A 12,360-nucleotide genomic window follows, 5' to 3' on the forward strand; every position below is an offset into this window, starting at 1 on the left:
CTGAGGAGTGAACAACTGGTGGGCAAGCATTGCTAGTCCTGAATGTGCAGCCTGATGCAGCAAATAGCAAGCAAAATGTACTTTGGAAGCAGTTGTTCTGGATTTTATTTAACTGTATTCCCCAGTTAGACAACTTATGTTGAAGGGTAGTTAGCAGCTTAGTAAGAAATGAGACAGCATTGTTTTTTTATGCTGCACAGGAGCTTCCCAAAACTAGTCTGTTTTCCAAATGGTAGCAAATGTACATTCAAAATGACAGACCTTTTGGCTCTCATTGATACAGGATGACACAGACAGCTGATGTAGAATTGAAATAGAAGCCTGCAGCTTTATATAGCTAACATACACTGTGAGTGTAGGGCATCTTCTAACTTTTCTGAATGCTCAGTAGTAGACCTGATTGCAGCAGGGACTGGAGAGGACTTCACTAAATTTCTAAAGACTCAGGGTCTTCTCTGTGCAAGGTAGTGTTAAGCCTTAGTAAGTTGCAACAAAGCTGAGTTTCTTTCTGTGATGCCCACAAAACCTTCTTAATCGGTCATAAAACAAAATGTGTTTGATACGGTTTTGTTCTTGAACATTGACTTGTTTTGTTTCTCTGTATTCTTTTTAAACGCTTACTGGGGCAAATAAATCATTAGTATTACTCCTAAAACTGAAGTTAAACTGATTGGGCCATAATTCTTCAGCACTTTTTAACTTTTTATGCAGTCTATCTTTTTTCATTCTGCATTCTATTAATTTTGTTACCAATATACTCAGCTGACGTTACTGAAGAAAATGCATTTAACGCATCTGTCTTTTCAGGGTCATGTCAGGCTTTTGATGTGAATGGCAGTGCTTTTGTTGGTCTTTGTCTTTTGCTATGTGCATTCTCCATAACATCTTTGCTTTTCAGATCTTGCCCCCATGTGCTTATGGTGGTTTTCATGCCCTACCTTAGTAATCTGACCTAGTTTCCCTTTCTTGAATGCTGTCTTTTTATATTTTAAGATCAGTGAAGGCCTCATGACTTGGTCAACTTTGCTTCTTACTACACAACTGTCCTTCTCACAATAGGACTATTTGGATACAATAGCTCCCCTTTTAAATTATCAATTTCCATAACTCTTTTTCTTTGCGTTGGGCTTCTCCATATCTCTTTTTGCCTTGCGCTTGCCTTCTGTGAGACTTTCTTGAATTTGTTGAGTGTCTACTTTCTTGAAGTCCTGTGCTGGATTTTTTTAGAGCTGTTCTTACCATCTTAAGGATTATCAGCCACACTGTTTCATAGTTACTTTTACCCAAATTGTATTCCAACTTTATATGCTTTACTAGTTACTTTAAATTAGCAAGAGGGATATTCTAGGTTGGATTATCTCTACGTTCTTTGTTATGACAAAAATAATTATTGGTGACTGTTTTAGGAACTTGTTAGGAAGTCTGTATGTAGTAGAATTAATGAGACGGTCAAGATCTTACTAGTTAACATTGTTCTTTAAACTAGCAACTAACCGATTGTAATCAGTGTAATTGTAACCAATGTTTTGGTGAATTAGATTTCAAAATACATTGTTTCTGCAGTCTTGAGCATAACTCTTAGGATTTGGGGTTCATTAGATGCATAGCTCTTACTCTAGGTTTCGAACTTCCTGTTTTTAACTGTGTGTGGGTGTATGCTGCTGGGGAGGGGTAATGGGAGAAAGTGGTGCCAAACTCATTAGAACATGTTTGTTGTGGAGAGATGCCAAATGAGCCTGAGTCCGAAGAATAATCTTCTGCCTCCTTCTGTCTTCTCCCTCTGTCCTCCCAGTTATTATGGTTTTGTGCTAGTTTGATCTCTCCATCTCAGCTCCATGAAACTTAAAGTTTGAATGCACATCTGCTTTTTTGTAAAACCCAGTTACGCTGAGAGTTGACAAACTGTCTTAAGTATTTAAAGATTTCTTGGTTATTGCTGCAAGAAAATAAGACTACTATGGTGAGAGTTTTAACCCAAGGAATGTGCTGCTACTGTTCCTAAAGCCATTTATGACAGTAAATGGGTTTTACACAGGACTCAAAGTTTTCTGACTTTGGTTTTCCTATAATATTTTTATTATTATTTCAAAATTTCTTTCTCTCTTTTATTTTGAAGTATTTGAGTAGCTGGATAATTGTTTAGTTATTTTTTATGTCATCCTTGTATTAGGATTAACTTTTTTCTTTCTTGACCTACAATCCTAATACTAGTAATAAAATTAGGAAACAAAAATGTCTGCTATCTTACTCATAAGTATACCAGTAGATGTGGAAAATCTAACTAGCTACTGTCTGCCAACAGCAAAAAGAAAGAGTTTTTTTTCCAACTGAAGTTCAAAAAAAAAAAGATTTTTTTTAAAAAAAGGTGACTTTTGTTTATTATCCTAGACAAAAGATAGAGGAATACAGTTTGGACAGTGTGTTTAATATAGTGAGCTTGTGTTAATTATTTGTATGATGTGCGGAACAGTCCTTCCTGAGTAACCTGCATCCCATTAGTGTATACATATTTAGAAATCAATCTGTGACGGTGTCCTGTGCTCTTAATGCATGTAATGCTAGTTAATGATGTAATTATGTAATACAGATAATTTCATATGTTATATTTTTATATAGCATATTTATATAATACTTACAAAACTACTTAATACTAGTCTTAAATGCATTTTAATGTCTCCTTTAGTGAATGACATACATGCAGCTCTGTGCCCGTGAACCTTCAGGCATTTTTTTGTTAAGGGTCTGAGGAACATAACCTGCTCCCTGATAACAGTATACTCTCTCTCTATTTGAAAATGCTTTTTTGTTGTCTCTGAGGAGATTTTTTTTTTTTTTTTTTAAGAACAATGGATTTAAGTTAATTTTAAGGTGATTGCTAATAGAAAAGTCAGCTTGATTGACAACCTGATTTTTTTGATCATGGAAAGGCATGAAGTATATGGTTTCCTGTATAGCTACTTCATCTGATTGTGAGAGAGAATAGATTTATTTTAAAAGCCAACTTTATTTCAAATAGCAAGGCTGCAACTAGGGGACGGTATTAAAATATCTACTAGAGTAAATATATATATATATTTTTTTTTTTAAAAATGAGCAAGGTAAGGTAACTTCTAGCCAGCGGTGCAAAAAGATTTGGTTAGAAACCCTTGAGCCTGACGATAACTTCTAATGAATCTTGCAATCTGAAAGGACTGGAAAAATATTAATATCCTACTGATGCTCAAGGCGGGGTAAGCAGTATGGTGTGGGCAGTAATTGGCTAGACAGTTTCATGTTCTTGGGGACAAAAACCATCAAAATCAGCTAATACATGAGATGCAGTTTATCTTATTCAGTCTGAATTTCTGGAAAATAATCATGTAAACATGGTGTTTCATCATTATCTTTGATACAGGAGCAGTTCAATTCTCAGTAACGTTACATATGCTTCTGCACAGTATTCTCCTACTACTGGAAAAGAAACTGTTTACAAAAAAACACACAAATTTTAGAAACAATAATTTTTAAAAAGATTATCTTAAATGTTAGTGACAGGCTGAAAGTTCTCAAAGTGATTCAGCATTAAAATGAATTACTCAGATTGTTGAAACATCATCACTAACAGTTTTTGTTATCATTACATGGCATGTTATCCTTAACAGGATAGATCCAGTGTCTGGTGGGGATGCTCCAAGTATATTTGATTTCAGCTGCTAGGAGAGAGGGAACGGACTAGTGAACCACCTGAGGTCTCTGTCAAACTTGCTTGCTATGACTGTATAGGGAAGGATCTGTTCAACAAGGGAAAAGAGTCAAGAGTGGAAGCATAGTGGTTACAAAATAAGGAAAAAGCTGTTGTTTTTTTTTTTTTTGATTTTGTTTCAGAGACAAATGTCTCTTACTGGCAGTTAATTCAATGTTGAGAAGCAGGGGAAGAAAATTTGCTTCAGTTCTACAAGATGACGCTGCAGACTCTGTGCTCTCTCTTGATTGCTTGTTTTTCTTTGGAATACTTCCTGTATTTTGCGTAAGTTTGAGAGATTTGAGAATGTTTTGTTTTTGCCTTGTACTCAAACGTGGTGAGACTAGCCTTGAAAAATGCTGTTTTGTGGGATGGGTGCTTGAGAGTTTTATAAGCAACCAGAAAGCACTGTTTGGTATAAGATTCTTCGTAATATCTTTAATAATGTTTCTTGTTAGGCCTCTTGTGATTGAATGTTTTTAGCTGTTTATAATCTTCATCGAAGGCTCGGTCACTGTCAGATGCTTTCTAATTTTAAAGGATGTAAATATAATGCATATGATATCCCAGTGCCTAGAAGTATTGACTAGTGGGATTGTACAATGTATCGTATTTGTTCGTGTGTCTATCTAGGAGATTAAGTTTTTAATGGATTATGATAAATAAAGTTTAATTTATTAACTACCTGGAATGGACTGTAGTTATGAAAGTTATATTTTGAATTGAGCGCTCCAATTTAGATCCTTTGAAGATTTTAAACCTATTTTCTGTATGTTACGTTTTCATCCACTAAAGATGTATGTAAACTGCTGAATCTGGTTGAAAACAAGGTTTATGAAAGAAAGCCATAAGCCATAATCTTGGCCAGCTGTAAATATGTAGATTTTTTGAAAAATCTAAAATAGAGATGAGTTTTATGTTGTGTTGCTAGTCCAGTGAGCAATGTAAGAAGTCTGGGATGTTGAAAATAGGACACACCTAGGAAACAAAATATTTTGTCTGGGACGTTTCTGAAGCGTTGCACTCTGACTCCCTGTTCCTCCTTTGTTTGTTTATTTATTTTTATTCTTATTCCTTTTCCAGATCTTGAGTCAGAAGACTGTGCATCCATATACATCTTTAATGTAGACCAACCATCATCATCTGTAAATCAACCAATTTGTATTCCTCGCCATGGACTGCAGTCTCACTCCTCTCCTCTATCGCCACCTACAAGACTTCAGAGTCATAAGAACTATGAAGGGACTTGTGAGGTACCGGAATCCAAATATAGTCCACTAGGTGGACCCAAACCCTTTGAGTGCCCAAGTATTCAAATTACATCTATTTCACCTAATTGTCATCAAGGGATTGAAGCCAACGAAGATGAATTGCACACAAATGGCACAGAAAATGAGTATATGGAAAGGCCGTCACGGGACCATCTCTATCTTCCTCTTGAACCATCATATAGGGAATCATCCCTTAGTCCAAGCCCTGCCAGCAGCATTTCATCCAGAAGTTGGTTTTCAGATGCTTCCTCCTGTGAATCCATTTCCCATGTTTATGATGATGTAGACTCAGAGCTAAATGAAGCAGCTGCTCGATTTACCCTTGGCTCTCCTTTGGCATCTCCTGGTGGCTCTCCGAGAGGTCCCAGTGATGAATCTTGGCAACAGCCTTATGGATTTGGGCATGCCTTGTCACCTAGACAGTCACCCTGTCATTCTCCCAGAACTAGTATTACAGATGAAAATTGGTTAAGCCCTAGACCAACATCAAGGCCCTCATCAAGACCTACATCCCCCTGTGGGAAACGACGACACTCCAGTGCTGAGATTTGCTATGCTGGTTCTCTCTCTCCTCATCATTCTCCAACTCCGTCACCTGGCCATTCTCCCAGAGGAAGCATAACAGAAGACACATGGTTAAACACTTCTGTCCATAACGTACAAGGTCTTAATTCTGGCCTTTCACCATTTCAGTGTTGTACAGAGACTGACATCCCTCTAAAAACAAGAAAGACCTCAGAGGATCAAACTGCCACTTTATCTGGAAAAATAGATCTCTGCCCTGAAGAACAGGGAAACTTATCGTCATCCCTTGAAACTGCAGTAGATGACTGCTCTGGATCTCAACACACCTTGAAAAAAGATTTGCCTGGAGACCAATTTCTTTCTGTTCCTTCGCACTTTACTTGGAACAAACCAAAGCCTGGCCATACCCCTATATTTCGGTAAGTGGTTAGAAAATGTGCAAGTTGTTCAGAAGGCTTCCCTCCCTTCTTTCCCAATCTGTGCTTCTTACATAGATGTATTAACATGCTTATATTTCAGTGATGCATTAAGACTTTAAAAAGAAAGTTCTTGTAGACAGCTAAATTATAATTAGAGGCAAACAAGTTGATACAGCAAATGCCCATCTGTTTCTTCTTTTTAAACTGCAGTGGCCATGTTTTAACACAGGCAATTGACTTTAATTAATAAAGTTTGCTTGTAGGTATGCATGCACAGAACCGTACTGAATCAAATGTGTGCAGCTTTTATAAATGTTTGCATTTTAAGCTGTTGCATTTAATCTAAGTAGTACAAAATGTTAATGCAGCTAAACAAACTGATTTTATAAAACTGCGAAAACCCGAAAGAGGTGGATTTTTTTTTTATTTGTTTTTGTTTTCGCTTGCGTCTTTGGGCTGATTCCAAATCCTAATTCTAGAGAGAAAACAAATTTGCATGTCATACTGAAATCTATATAGAACGAAGTGATTTGTGGGCTGTCGTTCCAAGGGTATTTCTGTCATTGCGGTGCTGACTTAAATGGCTCTTGCCCTTTTGCAGTCCTGTTGTGTGCTAGCAGGCTGATTTGTGGAGACCTAGGGACCTGATTCAGATGAGGGGTGGGGGGAAATTCGCCCTCCTTCCCATTCAGTTACTTTTTAGATGGAGCGTGTCTTTGATCTGGCTGACCATAAAGCTACACGGACTGCTTTGCTAGGACAGTGCAATTGGTGGACTAGAAATGCTTTAGGTAGCATTGCTGCTGAATGGACAACTACTGCAGTTACTTAGCTCAAACCATCCATTTGGTTCCTTAACCTTTTTCTTGTTCTGCTAGGTAAAAAGGGGGGGGAGGGGGGAGGAAGCTTCAGGGTATGAGAAGGGGGGAGGGAAGGGACTTGAGATTGCCCTTTCTCTCTACAGATGAATAAATGCTTCGAGCTGATTAAATGTGCTTGCTTCTGAACGTACAAGGCACGTTGGTAGCAGGAAGAAGTAAATGGGCAAGAAGCTGCCCATCCCTTGAAGAGTTCTGTACAGATATTTTGTAAAAGGAAGGGTGTATTAGGTTAATATCTGTAAAACAATTATCTATGTGATAAGCTGTATTGTAGGTTTATATTTAAAACACCATCGTTCTGTCCGCAGGCAGATTTGCTCACCGAGGATGTAGTGGTTGAAGCAATTGAACGATTGAACGTCTCAGCATTTACTTCCTTAGAGTATTTCTTTTTTTTTTTTTTTTTAAAAAAAAAAAAAAGAGAGAGAGAGAGATTCTACAGGCATGAGTAAATGACCGTCTTGATACTGATGGTAAAAAGGGTAGGATTCTCCAGATACAAGCTTTACTTTGAAAAAGGCAAATCATAACTCCTAAAAGTTATTGGCAAAATATTGCTGTCATGATGAAGTCATCTTTGCAAAGCACTTGTTTTTTACAGAGCATACCCTGTATTTTTTATTTTAAAAAGAATGATTTGGAAGTTCTTCATGATTTTAACATTTTTTTTTTCTTCCTTGAAGTAACTGAAGCAAAATAAAAAGAAAATATTTCTGTCAAACCTTCAGAGGTGTTGTACAGGACACTTACACGGCACCTTTTCTGCTCTCAGGGAGTTTGAACTTCTTAGCAAAAAATTTAGAACTAACTAAGGCCTAATAACCCAAGTTTTCTGAACAGGCATTCTTCCCAGGGACCTCCCTCAAAAGCACACCTTGTTGAAAAGTGGACGCTGGCTTTTGTGAGAACATGCTAGTTTATCTTCAGTAATTCCCCTTTCTAGTGGCTTTTTCCAAATTTAGATATCAATCTTGCATCATTTTAACATCTTGATGCATCATTTCCTGATGACTTGTCCAATGAAAAAGCCTGTTGCAGAAATTTTTTTAGAGTACCTTTCCTTTTTCTCAGTTGAGCACGTGACAATTCTCAGGGCTGTGGGTCTTGTGGAATATCAAAGCACTTGCTCATTTTTGAAGGCTGCTGTAACTGATACTTTCAGTGTGTGATTTATTTAGTTGGAGAACTAATGGAGAGAACTCATCTGTAACTCTTACTACTGAGAAGCATGCTTACAAACAAAGACGAATGAAATATTAACCAATACTTTCAGGATACAGTGAAACATTCCTGAAACAAATGGAAGTGAAGCGAATCATAGCTTTAAGAGCCTCCAGAAGGCGTGACTTTTAATGGGTACTGTCAGACAGGCTTCAGCGTTCTTCTGAGTTCTGACACTGAATTTTTGAGTTTCGCTGCTTGACATTTGTGTTGATTAGATCAGTGTTGCACAGAAGGCTCATTTTTTTTAATTAATACAAAATCTACTCTGTTAATTTTAGAACTAAGTTTTGTAGAAATTCTTTAAAAGTTGTTCTTTAAAAGAGTAGGTTATTTGTCTCTGAAGGAGCACTGTTAAAATGTATTTAGTCATTTTGTCAGTTTTGCCTAATTGTATAATAACAGATTTTAATTTCTTTTCAGAAAGGTACTGACTGGGGTTAGTAGATATGTGGTTTTAGGGGGATTGCTTTCTATGTCCCTCTGTGTAGCTATTTATGAGGGAGAATTCTGAGGCTTAGGAGGCTACCTTGCTAGCTTGGAAAAGTCAGTCTTACAAGATCTGAAATTACTGCGTTGACAGATGCGTTAACGGTATTTAAGTTTTTTTTAAAAATCTGTTGCACCTAAAGGTGTACTGTTTGTCACTAAAAGACTTTTGTTTCCACTAAAATAGCAATAATTATTTTTATTAAACAGATTAAATAAAACGATGGTAATTATTTTTACTGAACTGGTTATCTTGGAGTATTTATGTAGGATATTCAGCAGTCCTGCCTTGGCATTTATGTTAACTCACAGGCTGCAATTTGTTGCTAAGAATTTCATGACTGTGTCTGCTGTTCTATCTGCTCTGCATCTTCTTAAAAAAAAATAAAAAAAGGAGGAGGAAGTATATTGAAAAGGTAGGGAGTTTGTTAAGAGTGAGCACTAGTGAAAGATAAAAGCAGATGAACAATGTGGAGCGTATAGGTGTTTAGCAAGATGGGCTGTGGATCTAGGTTTTTCTGCAACATAACCAAAATAATTAAAACAACAGCTCTTCTGTTAAACCTGCTTGCTCTCATAGTGGGGGGGGGGGAGGGGGGCTGAGCAGAATTGAATAAAAATCAGTTTTACAGTTTTCATAAAGAATTAAAATTGTTTTTGAAATGTCAGGATTTATGTAAAAGCTATCTCTGAAGAACTTCTCTAATTGTAAAAGCGAGAATAAAGCAGAAGACAATAAAGACTATACTTATTCACAAGTGAATTAAATAAAACTATTAGGCAGTATGCATTTGCTGACAAAGAGTCTGACTACTGAGTTAATGGAAATGGCTGCATTGACAACTTAGTGTAACATTGAGCTACTCGGCACTTGTAGCCTGCTCCACAGATGCAATGAGAGCGTGTACCTTCAGTATGTTCAGCCATTTCATTCTGTCATCTGTCGTTTGGATTTTAATGTTGATGATGCGGAGAAGCTAAGCTCACTCTTACACTTTAATAATGAATTGAAAGAAGATCCACTGTTTCTTAAACAGTTTGTGACAGTGACCAAAAGCAAGCACTGCAGTTATGTTTTAGAATTAGATTGAATAAGCATAAAAGATAGGAACTCTTGATTTTAAAATATTTCTCTCTCTCTTTCTCTCTTTTGCGTGTGTGTGTGTGTGTATATATATATATATATATATGCATACAATTAATCAGCTTTTTAAATGTCTTGATTGTGTTATCAAGTACGATCTAGTGCATGAAGTAAACCAGATTACAGATTTACAGAACGTTAAATAGTCATCAGAGAAGAAGGTGCTGTCTGCACGTTTCATACCACGTCATACCCCATACCATGTAAGGTAAATTACTCCCGTTTGTACCGAGGGACAGTTTACTGTGGCTAAATGCGCATACCGGCCAGAGTAGTTTCATTCACTTGGAATCAATACTCTAGTTTATCTATGAAGTCCTGACCGCTCTTTTCCTTTCTCCTATATTCAATAAGCGTAGGATGCTTATATTTAACTAAATATACTAATGTATAATATGTTTTTGTGCATTTTAGTCATACTTGATTCTTTGCAAATAATTTTGAACAAAAAAGTTGTCATCTAAGACAGAAATACATAATGTGCCAGTTTGTAGTATATGAAAAATATGTGTATTATCTGTCCTGAGTCATATTCCTGCTTCCTAGTCAAAGAAAAGTCCAGATGAGTGGAGAGGGACAGAAGCAACGCAACAGTTCCTATAAAGTAGGCATTGAGCAACTAGATAGTTCTGTCCTGTCTACATCTAGGACTAGTGAAGATTTGAGTAGTCTATTAGCCACAGAGTATCTGGCAGTGCTGTCGTTAACCAAATACTTTTGCAGATGAGCATTTTTTGGATTGTGGATTGACTTGGTCATTTTACAGAATACTCAGCAATGCAGTTATCTGATCATTTTATTGATTATATTTTTATTCTTGTTATTCTTGTTTAAAATACTTCCCCCTGCTTCCCAGGCTGAGGGATAAGAACTGGATTTATTTGTGTCTCATGTTTCCCTGCTAAAGTAGTGGTAGTATATCTGACTTCCCCATTTGCTTGTTACCCCATTGTTTCATGAAGATCCTGATTTTAGGACTGTTTATTAAGCATCTACCATCAGGGCTTGAATTTTACCCCCACTTGAAAAAACTCAAAACTTTTCCACTCAGTCTCTTCAAAAGCCATGTTTCTAGGCTTTTGCATACAGTGATTTCAGACTCTTTCATTAATTGGATTCTTTTTCTTTCATTCCTTTCCCAAATTTTGTATCTTCTATTTGAGAAGAAACATAGATGATGCAAGTTCACTTTCTTATTTAGATAGCCTATATCAGTTAAGGCTATAAATAATCTAGAAGAATACCAGAGAAAAGTATTTCTTCCTAGAGGCTATTCATATTCAAACAGCTAAATTTGATCCTCCTGCTCACATTGAGGCGCCATCTAAAAGAGGTCAGTATACTCATGTGAATCTCTTAATTGTATCCTTGTCTTTGAAACTGTGTGGAATTCCTGTTTAGTGGATATACACGTTATTATGAGAATACCCATTCAGTAAATATTCATGAAACCATGTACTACCAAGAATCAAGACTGATAATCCCTCTTATTAAAATGTTCTTGCTTAGGCTCCAGTCAGCCTTCACGAGTACAAAGCTGCTGTATTAGAAAGAGGAGTAGGAAACATTTTTTGGAAGTGATATATATGTGTATATATATGTATATATATGTATATATTTGTTTGACAGAAATTGATGTTCTTAGTTATGGTGCTTATGGCTTTTCTGTGTGTGATCTGCCCCCCTGACACAGGGGGGAAGAAAGGGCTTTGAAAAAAAGAGTATGGGGATGACCTGGGAACCTCTGATGAGGAAAAAAAAAAAAGTAATAATACTTACGATGGAGACATATCACCAAAAGTAAAATTCATAAGGGATCAGCACTATTTGTGGAAGAGTTAACAACCAGCACAGACATACGGACAGTGCTGATATAGGCGACACTGTGCAGTGGTATTAGATGGGTGGACGGTGATGGTGAAATTGAAAATAGTGGGGGTTCTGTTATTGGTGCTTTTGGGTTTTTTTTAGTTTTGTTTTTAACTTATGGCTTATAATATGAATGGTTAGTAGGACAGTAGGCTTTAGGTTTTGCATGTTAAACCTTGAGAGTCTAATTTGTGCATCAAAGAGGCATTTTGTAGGTTAGTACACTTCATGAGCGATTGTGTTTTCTTTCTTTAACCCTTGGAGCAAGTCTTTGACAGAAGCAAATTGTGCTTCTTTGTCCACCAGATAACTGTGGCAGTATTTGTTAATGGCAAAAATCTTTTATTAAAAACTGGTTTGTTTTACTGCTGGAACTCATAGTTGTAAGTTGACTTTACATAATAGTATTCTCAGTGTTGGAAAGAGTTACTGTTAAAACTACTGTATAAACTGATGTTTGTCTTCAGAGTGCTGTGTTGCAAATTTAATTCTAAAACACTGAGAAGTGATAGGATATCAAGGAGTTTCTTTGTGCCATGGTGATGAAGAACAAACAGGCTTTGGTAGTTGTATTTACAGTTCAGGAATCTCTTTAATGATGGATGATTAATGGCAACCTGAGAGTATCTTCCTTGCAATTGTCTGGCAGTTGCTCCTGAAAACTAAGATTGCTGACAATGTTGCTTAACTCTTCAAGAGAAAATAGTGTTAGATAGACAAATACTCATAATAATTAGTTCTCTTTCTTGTCTGAATCCTTGTTTTGGAAGTTTGTGGAGCAGAGAGGAGAACAGAATTATGTTCTCTTTTTAACATAGCT

At 36.6% G+C, this 12,360-nt stretch overlaps 1 protein-coding gene across 3 annotated transcripts in view; it reads left to right on the top strand.

Moving 5' to 3' along the window:
• NFATC3 (nuclear factor of activated T cells 3) overlaps window positions 1–12,360 on the top strand; it is a 78,207-nt gene that overhangs the window by 12,508 nt on the left and 53,339 nt on the right. For 2 of the 3 annotated variants that reach the window (XM_068955440.1, XM_068955441.1), the window contains exon 2: window positions 4,805–5,936. In XM_068955440.1, coding sequence (XP_068811541.1) covers window positions 4,805–5,936 — 1,132 coding nt within the window. Of the gene's footprint in view, window positions 1–3,858; window positions 4,007–4,804; window positions 5,937–12,360 lie in introns of those variants that run through there. The other variant, XM_068955442.1, reaches the window with a different exon arrangement.

This window comes from Struthio camelus, chromosome 10, assembly GCF_040807025.1.
Source record: "Struthio camelus isolate bStrCam1 chromosome 10, bStrCam1.hap1, whole genome shotgun sequence".
Taxonomy (NCBI): domain Eukaryota; kingdom Metazoa; phylum Chordata; class Aves; order Struthioniformes; family Struthionidae; genus Struthio; species Struthio camelus.